This window comes from Hemitrygon akajei, chromosome 2 (assembly GCF_048418815.1).
Source record: "Hemitrygon akajei chromosome 2, sHemAka1.3, whole genome shotgun sequence".
Taxonomy (NCBI): Eukaryota; Metazoa; Chordata; class Chondrichthyes; order Myliobatiformes; family Dasyatidae; genus Hemitrygon; species Hemitrygon akajei.
In genome coordinates this window covers 164,960,941-164,975,431 of record NC_133125.1, presented here as the reverse complement: position 1 = coordinate 164,975,431, position 14,491 = coordinate 164,960,941, and the positions used below count along the sequence as shown (strand labels likewise).

The following is a 14,491-nucleotide window of genomic DNA, read 5'->3' as shown; positions in this document are numbered from 1 at the left end:
AGGCCGCCAAATCATTTTGAACACTCGCACAAAAATAACATTTCTGCCCTCAAACAAAAGACTAAAAATCCTCAGCAGGTCAAACAGCGTCTGAGAGGAGAGAGTCGGTTTCACATCCATTCTGATCACCTTGTGATTGGATGGACTAGAATATAAAAACAAGCATGTGATGCTAAGACTTTATAAAGTACTGGTGAGGCCTCACTTGGAGAATTGTGAGCAGTTTTGGGCCCCTCATCTGAGAAAAGATGTGCTGAAACAGGAGAGGGTGCAAAGGAGGTTCACAGAAATTATCCCAGGATTAAACAGCATGTCACATGAAGAGTGTTTGATGGCTTTGGGCCAGTATTCACTGGAATTCAGAAGAATGAGGAGTGATCTCATTGAAACCTATCGAATGGTGAAAGGCCTGGATAGATGTGGAGAGAATATTTCCATGGTGATGGAATCTAAGACCAGTGAAGATGGCTTCAGAACAGAGAGGGATCCTTTCAGAACAGAGAAGAGGAATAACTTCTTTAGACAGAGGGTTGTGAATGCATGGGATTTGTGGAGGACAGGTCTTTATTTAAGGCAGATGGTGATAGATTCCTGATTGGTCAGGGCATGAAGGGATATGGGAAGAAGGCAGAAGATTGGTGTTGAGAGGAAAATTGGATCAGCCATGATGAAATGGCAAAGCAGACTTGATGGCCCAAATCTGTTCCTATATATTACTGTCTTATGGTCTTTATGCAGAGGTCCATAGATCTCTCAGAGTTGAAGCTGTATGATGTATTGGTCTTCATTACTCAGGGGACTGAATTCCAGAGCCACAGGCTAGGATGCAGTTCTATAAATTCTGGTTGGGCAACACATGGACTATTGTGTTCACATCTGGTCACATGATTATAGGAAGGGTGCAGAAGCTTCAGAGAAAATATTTAGAGAAAATATTCAGAGAAAATAGTGCAGAAAATATTTACCAGAATCCTGCCTGGATTAGGGAGCATTTAAAGTAAGGATGGGTTGAGTGAGCTCGGGCTTTTCTCTGTGGAGAGGAGTCTGAGAGGTGACTTGATAGAGGTGTACAAGGTAATAAAAGGCATCGACGGAGTGGACAGCCAGAGACTTTTTCCAAAGGCAGAAATGGCTAATAAGTGAGGGCATAATTTTAAGGTGATCATGGTATATCTCACAATCCGTGGCCTCCAAGTCCATCTCCTGCTCATTCACAGAGCTGGAGTCGTTACTCATGTTCCCTTTCCCTCCAACCTCAAAGTTCTTCAGACTCTACTTACGTTCTCCCTGAGGGAGGAGCTCTAAAGACTCAGAGAAAAATAATATATCTTCTTCTCCTAAATGGGCAAGTTCATTTCAAAACAGATTCCTTCCTCCAGCCCTGTCCACAATCTCAATTCTCCCTCAAAGAAACATTCTCCTCACATCCAGCCCGCCAAGATCCCCTTAGAGTCATAGATACAGGGTCATCCACCCATTTGCTCCATGCCAACCAAGATGCCAATCCCACCTAGTCCCACGTGTCCATGTTTGGATAGCATTCTTCTAAATCTTTCTTATTCATCTACCCATCCAATTGACTTAATGTGAATTACTAGCACACTTAAGTGGGATGTTATGTGGTTTATAATCTCACTGAAGGAATTGCTTGCACAGACTATAGGCAACTGCTCCAAAACCAACAGGACATTAGACAGTGCAGGGACTTAAAGGTTTGCAGGAACTGAGTCCTGGGTCACTTATCTAAAAAATTGCAACGGAGCAATCACTCAGTTAGAGTATGCTGTTCTCACAAGGGGTTGTTCCCATAATGGAGAGGTCAGTGTGTGATTTTGTTTAGTGTGGGGATGCTGATACACGGGCAGCCACCATACAGGCTTTGACAGATCAGGATCAGGGCTCAGTGGCGCGGAATGCAAGACGACCAGGGATCCTTCACTGCTGCAGCTTTCCTCCAGTGTGATGTCCACTGCCATTGTGATGTGTCCTCATCTTCCACCAGTTCCACTGTTGAGCTCCTGGTTGGATTGCCCTTTGACTGGACCGTTCGCCTTTGACTGTATCGCCATGGGTGGCCCTACCAGGAGCTAAGCTCCAGAATGCATCACTGTCAAGATCTCAGGAACTCACAGGCCTCTCCACCACGACAAGGTGATGATCTTCAGCGAAGAAAATTACAGGCGTTTCCTCATACCTTTCAATTCCCTCTCCCACCCATCTCACTCTTCATTACTTCTTATTAACACCACCCTTTGAAAGAGAATTATTTTTTCTTTGGTCACATTAAGGCAATTACAAATTGTATTTTAATCACTTGTTTTTCACGAGGCAAAGTGATTCAAACTATTGAACTGGCAGAGATTTGCATTATCAATATCATCTGGCCAAGTAACACACACAAAATGCTGGAGAAACACAGCGGGCCAGGCAACATCTATGGGAAAAAGTTCAGTCGACGTTTCAGGCCGAGACCCTTTGGCAGGACTGTACCCAAAACGGTGAATGTACCTTTTTTTCCAAAGATGCTGCCTGGCCTGCCTACTTCCTCCAGCATTTTGTGTGTGTTGCTTGGATTTCCAGCATCTGCAGGTTCTATCTTGTTTGTGATCATCTTGTCAAACCCATTGTTGCAACAAATGTTATCAGTTAACAAATGTTTACTCTACAAATTAGAATAATAATCACATCAGCAGAACCAATACAAAGCAACTCAGGTTTATAGTTGGTTACAGATTGAAAACTCCAAACAAGCCAACATTCTTGCAAGAAAACAAAACTTTTTTTTATTTAGACTCATTCCAGCTCTAAATTGGGAGGTGGAGGAGAGGGGTGGGGTGGGGAAATGGCCAGTGTGTGCCAATGCACATTGGGAGGAGGGTGAATGACTGCTGGGAAGGAGCAAGTAAACAGGACAGCAGGTGGGGTAAAAGGATCAGGGGTTGGTGGTGGGGCGGTGGAACAAGATGGGAATATCTGAATCAAGTTGCTATACAACCAGAACAACGTGGAGATTGTCACAGACTGACGTGGCTGTAACTCACTGCAATACTGGGCAGTGATGATGCCAACACAGATCGACGTGAGGGAGTCCTTCATTCAATATTCAGTTTTTTTTCTTCTTAGGACTGCCTTGTGATATACAGCAGAACGTAAATCCTTTCCCAATTCCACAGCGGTGGAGATCCCAAAACCTGGACTTGGACACTGGGAGAATGCCGGCACTGGAAGTAGATTCCATCTTGTCAGTACAAGGTGAGATCACCTGCAAAAGATATTCTGCAATCTCCCAGCGGAACAAGATGGCAGCTGGGAGATGTTCACAGCCTTGGGCCACAAGCCATCATCCGGATAAACTGAAGGGGGCGGCTGAAATTCAAGCCCACCCCTCTGAAAGATGCCTGGTGGTTCAGCGGCACAGTGACTGGAGACGCTGCATCACGGCTCCAGACCCGTGTTTGAACCTGACACCCCCCCATCCCCGGACAACTAGAACAATGACTGACAGCTAATCAGCTCCTCCTCCCCCCACCTCACATGGCAACTACCTGAAGCCCCCTCTTCCCCACATCCATTAGCTACTGAAGCTTGTTGCTTCCCTTCTCACCCTTCCAAATGAGCTCAGCCTGACCATCGGTCACTATAAATCCCTACAGCAGATCATTCCGGTGAAGTCCGGAACCTTAAAACCTCGAGACCATCTCGAGTGAGAGGGAGAGGGAGAACAGGAGGGCACAAGTTTGCCGAGAGTTGGTGTTGGGCTGGTTAGGAGACAGACACAAGGTCTGTCTGCAGGGCTGCATGGCCTCAGTAAACGGGGAGATGGAAAGGGGACGGAGAATTAGGAGAGGGAGGAAAAGTTGGACAAACAGACAACAACTTGGAGAAATGAACGAGACAGAAAGTGAAAGAGAGAAACAGAGGCACTGAGGGAAAACAACATGAAAGTGAAGGTGAAAAATTGAAGGGAGAAATCAGAAAGAGGAAAGAGGGAGAGCTCAGGAAAACAACGGGGAAGTAATGACAGAGAGGGAGAAAGAAAGAAAAAGGGAGAGAGATGAGGAGGAAGAGAGTGAAAGAGGGAGAGAGAGAAAAACGGGAAGAGTTGGAGTGGGGAGAGAGAGAGAAAGCATGCCACTCTCAGAGGGAGAGCGGGAAAGAGTGAGTGCAGGGAATTCCCTCTGAGGTGGAAATGAACCAACCTGTCACCCATAGATGAGGGAACGGTGGGGATTGGCACACAAATGGGACTGAATGGAAAGGAGTGAGACAGCAGGCACTTCATGTCACCCATCACCAACCCGTCCACACCAGAGCTGGGTTTGTACCCGGAAAGTCAGGTGTGCTGCGAAGAAGGGCCACACCATCCTTCAGTTATACACAGTCACAGGAGAGCGGTTAAAATCCCCGGCACCCTCCCTGCTTCACTCAGCAGGTCAGATCATCTTCTCAAAGTTCCTCATGGCCTCTTCCACCTTCTGCAGTTCAGTTTCGCTTTGCTTCAACTGGGAAGGAAAGGAGAAAATCAAATCCAGCTCAGGATGCACTGCACAATAATGTTCAGGTGAGGTGGAGAGACTGCAGGAGGCTCAGCCCCTCTACCACATCCCATCATTCAAACAGGATCATGACTGACTTATTGTCCAACCACACCCCCCCCCCCCCCCCCCCCCACCTCAGGATTCCTTCATATCAGCTCTGGATTTAAAACAGGTTAAACACAATCCCAGCCGAGGGTTGTGAGAGAAGATAACCCTCTCTGCACTCCTCCATTGCACTCCAGGTTAGGTACACTGTGCAAAGCTCTCTCCACACACCCCCAGTGTAAGAACAACACTGATCAGATACAGAGTGAAGCTCTCTCTATACAGTCCCATCACATGCTCCCAGGGTGAGTTCAACGCAAGTCAGATACAGAACTGTTTTGGCACAGACCACAAACACAAAACTTACACTCCTAATGTGCAGAGTCAGCTGTGTTTTAACCTGTGGGAGGGGTTTCTGTCTCTGGAGCCATACATCCAGTGACTGCCTTCAGCTGACAGACACGTCCCATGAATCATAGACTGACTGGGTCCACCCACAGGGTCCAGTGTGAGAGATGGCCACACCCCCCTCAATCACTGCAGACTAGATCAAAAAGCTTAACCTGCGTGTGAAGCCCCCAACAGACCCCGGGCACAAACTACTTTCAGATTCACCCTCCTCACCTTCTCCACCTCCATGTCCTGGATTTTCTGAGGCACTTTGGTGCTGTAGTCAGCTTTGGACATTTTCTCCCTGAGTTTCGCAATCTGTTTCTGAACCTCTCCCTGCTTGGTCCTGAGTTTTGTGACCTCCTTTTCCGCATCAATTAGTCCCTTTTAAACAAAAAGCAAAAGAAAATGGAAACAGTTATAGATTGAAAGATTAGCTCACTATATTCTGCATCCTGTTTTCCTTTGTATGAACTCAAGATATGGAATTATCTGTTTATACAGAAGGCAAACAACATCCTTTCACTGTACATGTGACAGTAATGAAGAGTGGTGTCTGTATAACAGTGGGGGCAGCCGGATGTTGAGGTTAATGTGTACCTGCCCACACCTTCATTTATTTCATCCCACCACACACTTGCTCGGTTCTCTCCCAGAAATTGAAAACTCCTGAATTGCCCCTTCCCCAAGTGCTCCAGTTCCCTTTCCGACCCCATCCTAAAGGCATGTTAGTGGGCTGCTGGAAGTTACATCTATTGGAGGCAGCGACAACATAGTCTGCCCACAATGTTCAGCAAAACAACACAAGCAACGACAACAAGAGAAAAGCAAAACAACAGCAAAACTAACCTCTTTTCCACCCACCTACCCAACCAGTCACACAGACAGGAGTATAAACCCAGGACAGGTTGCCTCTGAGCTGACAGTCCCTGGCCCCTGACTCTCCGACATCCCTCCAATTAGAGACTTTGTCTATCACTGAGAGAAAATACACCCAGGCTGCACACTCCCTCCTCAAAGCTGTAATGTACCCGGCCTCCATTCATCTCCTGTGTGCTGTCATGTTCTCCCTCCGACACAAGATCAGAACTGTATGAACCCTGTGGTTTAACCTCAGTCAGAAACAGTTCCAATGAGGCTTCGATGTTTCTCCTTCCTTGCCTCAGAAGACACATGATCCAACCACACAACGTGCAAGAGTTGTTTCTCTAGGATCAGGGATCCCTACTTGGTGTTCACTAACCCCTCGATTACTGGTAGGGGTCCATGGCATAAAAAAGGTTGGGAACCCCTGCTCTAGCACTGTGTGAAAGTCCACAAAGTGGGAGAGGAATTCAGCAGGTCAGGGGGTATCTATGGAAAGGAATAATGAGTCGAAGTTTCTTGCTGAGACCCTTCATCTGGACCAGCCTTCGTCTGAAATTTCAAGTCTGTATTCCTCTCCATAGATGCTGCCTGACCTGCTGAGTTCCTCCAGAAGTTTGTCTGTTGCTCTGGATTTCCACCATCTGCAGAATCGCTTGTATATCTGCTCAATATTTTGCTCATTTTTTAGACTATTTAGTTACTATTTTAGAGATTCTTATTGTAACAGTGATTTTGTGTCTGTTACTCTGGATTGCCACCACCTCCCGTGTTTATACATGGTACAAGATATCTTTCAGTATAATCTTTTTTTTCAATATATTACTTCAGTTTTTGGTTTGATAAGACAGTATGTATTGCCCACCCGCTAAATCTCCTGGTCAAGACTGGGGAGGGATGTTGAGCTGCCATCCAGATCAATGACAGTCCCGGCAAAAGTGGTTCCTGATGGGGATGGATGGTAACGTAGTAAATAGTGTAATGCTGTTACAGAGTCAGTGTTCAGCAATCGGGGTTCAATTCCCACAGCTCTCTATTAGGAGCTTGTACGTTCTCCCCGTCACTGTGTGGCTTTTATCCGGGCACTCTGGTTTTCACACACCTTCCAAAAATGTACTGTTTACATGAATGCGAGGACAATGGAAGATACGGACATTGCGTAGGTGGAAGAGATTAGTTTAGTTGGTGTATCCAGAGATACCAGCCACGTGACAGATGCACTGCCACCTGGCTGGTCGGAGGACACACCACATGCCAATCAACATTTGGTCCCTCCCAACTAATCAATGCACACCTAAATTACTGGTCACCTTAATTGGATTATCTCGCCCAGCCCCATGATTTAAAAGGTGAGACTTGGCCTTCCTTGCCCTCTCTTACAGACCACCTCATTGGAGGTAAGTGCATTGATTTATGTTTGGGAAGGTCTATCGTTTGTCCTGGTAAGGGAGCCGCAGCTATCCAAGGTCAAGGGGGATAGCTGTTGTAGTGCTTTTCCCTTGTTCTTTGTTTGTGTAACTGTACCCTGTCCCTACACCGCTTCCTGTGTATTGTAGTTGCTTGTGTTGACCGGACTTCCCCTTGTAAATAAATTCCTTATTAATAAAACTGTGTGTGTCCAGGCCTCTACTGTTGAGACTCAAAGAACCAGTTATTTCCATCACAACATTTGGCGCTGCAGAGCAGGGTCTCATAGGTTTTGGCTGGACACAAGCACAGAGGATAATGTTCTGGAATAAGGGGAAGAAAGCCAGTGCAGGCTCCCAGGATAAGATCCCGGGGTGGGCTGATGAAAGGGAGGGATTTGAGAGTCTGGCCAGCGTGCTGGCAGACCACAGAAAACCAGTGGACTGGTCTGAGCAGTTAAAGCCCCGTGGAGAGAAGCTGGACCATCATGTGGTCTCCCTCCTGAAGGAATCAGGGTTCCCCAAAGCCAAGGGGAGTCCAAGGGATGCCTTCTGGTTGTTTGCGTCCCTGCTGAGACACCAGGTTAGAATTACTGATCACCTGCAGCACTTGTGTGGTCAGAAGGACAGGGAAATTGAAGACCTCAGTCAGGGTTGTTGCACGCTGAAGGAAGCAGCACAGGCTGCCCAGGCCCGAGCCAATGACCTTGAAGTTAGGGGAACTGAATTTGCCTGTCGCCTCATAAAACTTCAGCAGGCCAGGGCAGCCCGTCGGTCTGGCTGGCAGCCGGACCCATTAAAGATTCGAGCCTTAGTCCAGTGTGGCGACAAGCTGGACGCATGGCTGGGGGATGGGGACATCTGGCTGATAGTGACGACGAGGGGGTGCCCGAGGAACCAAGGTCCCACAACCACCCTTCTCCCTTCTCACCCGAGCTCCAACATGCCCGACCCATCACCACGCGGTCCCAGGTTCACCGCAGGGAGGAAGGGAATGAGGGGGAGACGGCCGGACCTTCTCCTGGTCACTCCGAGACCACGGAGACCCGGGACTTCTCCCCCAAGGAGCTGACCCAGTTGGCGGATCGGTATCGCCAACGACCAGGCGAGCACCTGGCCGCCTGGCTGCACCGGCTGTGGGACGAGGGGGCCCCAACCTCAGCCTCTCCCATCAGGAGGCAAGCGCCCTGGGAAACCTCTCTGACCAGCAGAGCATAAACAATGCGCTGCGGGCGCCACAAGCAGAAATCCGCGACGGCACAACCCTGTGGGATCGGGTAGTGACCGCGGTACGAGCTCGCTATCCCACACTTCTGGAGTGGGATCTACACGGGTGCCCGCAATGGGGTACGGTCAGTGAGGGCACCCGGGTTATCAGGGAATGGGCACTGGTCAACGGCATCTATCAAGGTGCCTGCGACCGTAACTTCCTTGAAAACACACGAGTGACCGGTGCCCTAGTGGGATACTTGGTCACTACCGCACGCCCCGATCTGAAGTCGGTAATCCTGCCCCTCATTGCACCAGCTAGCGGTAGGACCGTACGGGATGCCATCACCCTCCTGGAGGGATTAGAATATATACAGAGGGGGGTACCTACGCAGGTCCGGAAGACCGAGACAAGGGGCCTAGACACTATCCCTCTCAGATATACACGCAGGCAGCTGTACACGGACCTGCTGCGTGCAGGGGTGGATCGTAACCAGTTAGATGGCATCCCCACCCCCAACCTATATGCCCTGTGGAAGGAGCATTGCAGGGGGAAGACTACTTACAAAAAGACCACCACCCGAGTCCCCACCCTCAGAGTTATTCCACAGCCGCTGAGTAGACGTAACGAATGCTGGTGCAGACTCCGCAATGCGCACACTTCTAACTTTTCAGTGGGTCACAGCAACTGTCAGCGAAACTGGTACCCGGGTGCCCCAGTGACCACTGCCGACGATGCCGCTAAGCTGGGAGCTCCCTGGACTCTAAACGGGACCCACTGGATCTGCGGCCACTGCGCCTACCCGTGGCTCCCCACGAGCTGGTATGGCTGCTGCTTTCCAGCATATGTGGTGCCCTTCATCCACCCCCTGAATGACCTTGGGGAGCATCTGGCATACAGCGGCCACCGGGACAAGAGGGCCATTACAGAGGCAGAGAGGTTCTGGATGATAGCCTTTCCCAGTTATGGTACGGCCCGGCTGTCCCGGGAGGTGATCCAGATGACCAGTGTGCTCGAGACTTTGGCCAACGAGACGGCAGTGGCACTGCAACACACGGAGGATGCCCTCACCCGAACGGCGGCAGAACTGACCCCTGTCAGGATGGTCGCCCTGCAGAACCGAATGGCACTGGACTACCTACTCGCTGCTGATGGTGGAACGTGTGCAGTGGTTGGTAAGGAATGCTGTACCTTTATCCCTGATGAGTCCAGCAACATCACTCACATTCGGGACTCGGTGGCTAAAACTCAAAAATCAAGGGACCAGCTCCTCCAGCACAACACGTCATGGGGCAATTGGTGGCCGTTTGGGTCCCTAGGGGGGTGGTGGGCAATTGTCATTCACTGGTCCATCGCACTCATTCTTGTAATCATAGCCATTTCTATACTATGTTGCGCATGCCAGCTGATTAAGAGTGTCTCTGCATTTACTTAGCTGCTCAAAATTGGTTATTTCTGGTACATGCGATTTTGTTTCACTCTCTTATGTGTGTTGGCTATGTGGTGCGTCTTCCGAGGGGTGGAGTGTATCCAGAGATACCGGCCACGTGACAGATGCACTGCCACCTGGCTGATCGGAGGACACACCACATGCCAATCAACATTTGGTCCCTCCCAACTAATCAATGCACACCTAAATTATTGGTCACCTTAATTGGATTATCTCGCCCAGCCCCATGATTTAAAAGGTGAGACTTGGCCTTCCTTGCCCTCTCTTACAGACCACCTCATTGGAGGTAAGTGCATTGACTTATGCTTGGGAAGGTCTATCGTTTGTCCTGGTAAGGGAGCCGCAGCTATCCAAGGTCAAGGGGGATAGCTGTCGTAGTGCTTTTCCCTTGTTCTTTGTTTGTGTAACCGTACCCTGTCCCCACACCGCTTCCTGTGTATTGTAGTTGCTTGTGTTGACCCGACTTCCCCTTGTAAATAAATTCCTTATTATTAAAACTGTGTATGTCCAGGCCTCTACTGTTGAGACTCAAAGAACCAGTTATTTTCCATCACAACAGTTGGCAACACACACAAAATGCTGGTAAAACTCAGCAGGCCAGGCAGCATCTGTGGAAAAGAGTAAATAGTCAATGTTTCAAACCGAGACCCTTCATGAGAACTGCAGAAAAAAGATGAGAAGTCAGAGGAAGGTGGTGGGGGGAAGGGTGGAAGAAATACAAGGTGGTCGGTGATAGGCGGCGTAGTTGGTGAGGACAAAGGAACCCTGTACCTGGTGAGGTGTGGGAGGATCGGGTGAGGGTGCTGACCTTTTATACCAAAAGACACAGGAGCACAGAAAGGCCATTCAGTCCATCGAATCTGCTCTGCCATTCTGTCATCGTCAATTTATTATCCCTCTCAACCCAATTCTCCTGAATTCTCCCCATAATCTTTGATCAAGAAACAATCAACTCCACTTGAAGTATACCCAATGACTTGGCCTCCACAGCCGTCCGTGGCAATGAATTCCAGATACACCACCCTCTGGCTAAAGAAATTCTTTCTCATCTCTATTCCAAATGGAAGTTCATTCATTCTGAGGCTGTGCCCTCTGGTCTACACTTACCCACTGTAGGAAACATCCACTCCACATCCACTCTGTCTAGGCCTTTTCAGTATTGGGTAGGTTTCAATGAGATCCCCCCTTATTCTTCTGTATCCCAATGAGTACAAGCCCAGAGCCATGAAACACTCCTCATACGCTTCCCATTTCATTCCCAAAATCATTCTCGTGAACCTCCTCTGGACCCTCTCCAATGCCAGATCAGGGGCTCAGAACAGCTCACAATACTCCACGTGTGGACTGACCTTATAAAGCCTCAGCATTACATTCTTCTTCTTATATTCCAGTCCTCTCAGAATCAATGTTAACGTTACATTTGCCTTCCTTAACACTGACTCAACCAGCAAGTTAACCTTTAGGGAATTCTGCTCAAGGACTCCCAAAACCTCTGATTTTGGGATTTTCTTCCCATTAATAGTCTACGTCTATATTTCCTCGAGCAAAGTGTGTGACCATACACTTCCATTTGCCACTGCTTTGCCTATTCTCTCCATCTCTCCAAATCCTCTGTATACTCCCTGCTTCTACAACACCACCTGCCCCTTCACCGATCTTCACATCAGCTGCAAACCTGGCCACAAAGCTATCAATTCCATCATTCAAATCATTGACATATAATGTGAAAAGTAGTGGTGTCAACATCAACTCCTGCGGAACACCCCTTGTCAACAGCAGGAAACCAGAATGAACCCCCCTTGATTCCCAGCTCTTGCCTCCTACCATCAGCCAATCTTCTATCCATGCTTGTATCTTTCCTCAAATACCACAGGCTCTTGTTAAGCAGTCTCATTTGCAGCACCTTGTTGTAGGCATTCTGAAAATCCAAGTAATTCCCTTCACTCCACTGTTACACTGTTACATCTGACTTTAACGTCTCCCTCTCAAACTGCAGGATGAATTCTATCATATAATGATTACTACCTCCCAAGGGTTCATTTACATTAAATTCCCTAATCAAATCTGGTCCATTACACAGCACCCGATCCAGAATTGCCTTACCCCTACTGTTCTCAACCTCAAGCTGCTCTTAAAAACCCATCTCAGAGGCATTCTACAAATTCCTCTCTTGGCGTCCAGCACCAGCTTGATTTTTCCAATCTGCCTGCATACTGAAATCCCCCATGACTATCATAACATTGTCCTGTTTTCATATACCCTTCCTGTCTTCAATTTCAATTTATATCCCACATCTTGGTTCCTGTTCAGAGGCCTGTATATAACTTCTATCAGGGTCTTTTCACCCTTGAAGTTTCATAAATCTACCCACAGTGATCTATATCAATCTTATTTTATCTCTTTCTAAGGATTTGATTCAAAATTTTTTAAAACCAACTAAACCACTCCAACTCCTCTGTCTACATGCCTATCCTTTTGATACAAATTTTTAAAAATGTCAATCAAACCCTCAAGTCTTCTCTCCTCCACCTTGGCTCCTAAAAGCAAAGCCCCAAGCTCACTTAATCTAATATCATAAGACATGCTCTTAAATGCAGGCAGCATCCTGATTAATCTCCTCTGCACCAAATGCACTAAATCTTCCAGAGCCTTCCTATAATGAGGTGACTAGCAATAAGAACAATATTCCAAGAGTGGTCTCACCACAGTGTTATAAAGCTGTAAGATTACTTTGTGGCTCTTGAACTCGATCCACCAACTAACAAAGGCCAATTCACCAGACGTATCTTAACCACCCAATCAACTTTACTCTTTGTTTTGAATATCTAATAAAATGTATGTAACCACAAGATCTGTGACCCATTTCTGACATCCAATGAACCTTCTGGCCAATATCATCCCCAGATCCAACACTGGTAATGGCAAGGCGAGAAGCTTTGTGCTGCTGGTGACAAAGAAACGGTTAAGAACAGACATTCCAAAAACCAGAATTGGCCCACCAGGTGTAAATACCATGAACGCACAAAGACACGGCCAACAAGAAGCTTGGCATATGCTGGGCGATGGAATATTATCACTGAAATTGGAATTAAGATGGGCATATTCTCCAGGTTCAGGAATGTTGACTTCCCTGCAACCAAATAGATCCTCTTCACAAGATACTGGAGTAACCCAAGGGGTCAGGCTGCATCTCTGAAAGGACAGTGTCAGGGAGGTGATGTTGAGATCAGCTTACCTTCAGCATCAGGTGGACAGAGCAGCGGTCCGAGGCGATGGCGACGGCACAACCAGTTGGACAGTCCTTGTCCACCAGCACTGTCACCGTCTTGCAGGAGGACAGCGTCTCGATGTAGGAGGTGAACAGACTCACCAGATCGGCAGTACTTTGGTCCAAGCACTTCAAGTAACCTTCAGGAAATAAGCAGAAAGACTGTGAGCCCGAGAGTCCTCGGGTAAGTCATGGTACAGGGACGACTCTACCGCTGCACCGCAGTCTGGGACTTCAGTCTCCTGCACCTCCTGTCCTGTGGTAGTTGTGAGCAGATAGCATGGTCCAGGTGGTATGAGATCCTTGTGTCAAAGGGAGGGAGGCTCATTCAGACAAACATGGGGTACAAGTAAGGCAGAAAGCAGTAAACATTTTCCCCATCTAAAACCAGATGGTGTACTTCTCCAAACTTGTCTTCAATGTTACAATCAAACCCACATCCAACACTTCCACTGGCAGCTCATTCCACACTCTCACCACCCTCTGAGTGAAGAAATTCCCCCTCAGTTCCCCCTGATTTGTATTGGTCTATTACTGGTTTTGGTGTATTATTGTCACAAGTACGGAGATACAGTGAAAAGCTTGTCTTGCAGAGTGTTCATACAGATCAGATCATGACACAGTGCATTGAGGTAGATCACGGTAAAACAGTAACAATGCAGAATAAAGTGTAACAGCTACACAGAAAGTGCAGTGCAGGTCAACAATAAAGTGCAAGATCATAATGAGGTCGATTGTGCACCAAGAGTCCATATTATTGTACAAGAGGTCTGTTCAATAGTCTATAACAGTGTGATAGAAGCTGTCTCTGAGCCTGTGGTACATGCTTTCAGGCTTTTGTATTTTCTGCAGGGTTCACCATCCGACATTTCTCTCAAGGACAGTATCTCCCCCAGCGCTGACTTCCCTCTGTGCTGCACCGGACAGCCGTCAGCTGGGATCCGATCGACGATCCCCACCAGCCAGGAGAGACTGAAGCACCGACCCATCTCTGGGAACAGCGCCACACAGAGGGAAGCGTGGGAAGTGCAGCCAGGAAAATTCAAGTGAACAGTGCGGGGCAGCGGTGTGGAAATGCAGACTCACAGTCAGCCTTGGTCTTGGTGAGGTTGTAGTCGGCTCGCAAGGACCGGATAGTGTGGATGATGGACAGGACAAACTCCATGTTCCGGTCGAGTTCCTCGTCCCTCCAGTTGTACTGCAGGAAGAGAAGAAGAGAAGGAGGACTGAGGCACGTCAGTGTTTCTGACATTCACAGACAATGAGAACAGTCTCAGGGCCACTTTCGTATCACCACTGCTGGCAGCCCGTTCCAGGCAC

At 48.1% G+C, this 14,491-nt stretch overlaps 1 protein-coding gene across 2 annotated transcripts in view; it reads right to left on the bottom strand.

The window, feature by feature from the left end:
- Window positions 1–2,699: 2,699 nt before the first annotated feature.
- The window catches only part of vars1 (valyl-tRNA synthetase 1), a 91,655-nt gene continuing 79,863 nt past the window's right edge, over window positions 2,700–14,491 (bottom strand). For both annotated transcript variants that reach the window (XM_073031616.1, XM_073031615.1), the window contains exons 28-31: window positions 14,258–14,369; window positions 13,139–13,311; window positions 5,208–5,357; window positions 2,700–4,502 (exon numbers count right to left, since the gene is read on the bottom strand). In XM_073031616.1, the coding sequence (XP_072887717.1) occupies window positions 4,434–4,502; window positions 5,208–5,357; window positions 13,139–13,311; window positions 14,258–14,369 (504 nt within the window). In that variant the 3' untranslated portion in view covers window positions 2,700–4,433. The remainder of the gene's footprint in view (window positions 4,503–5,207; window positions 5,358–13,138; window positions 13,312–14,257; window positions 14,370–14,491) is intronic.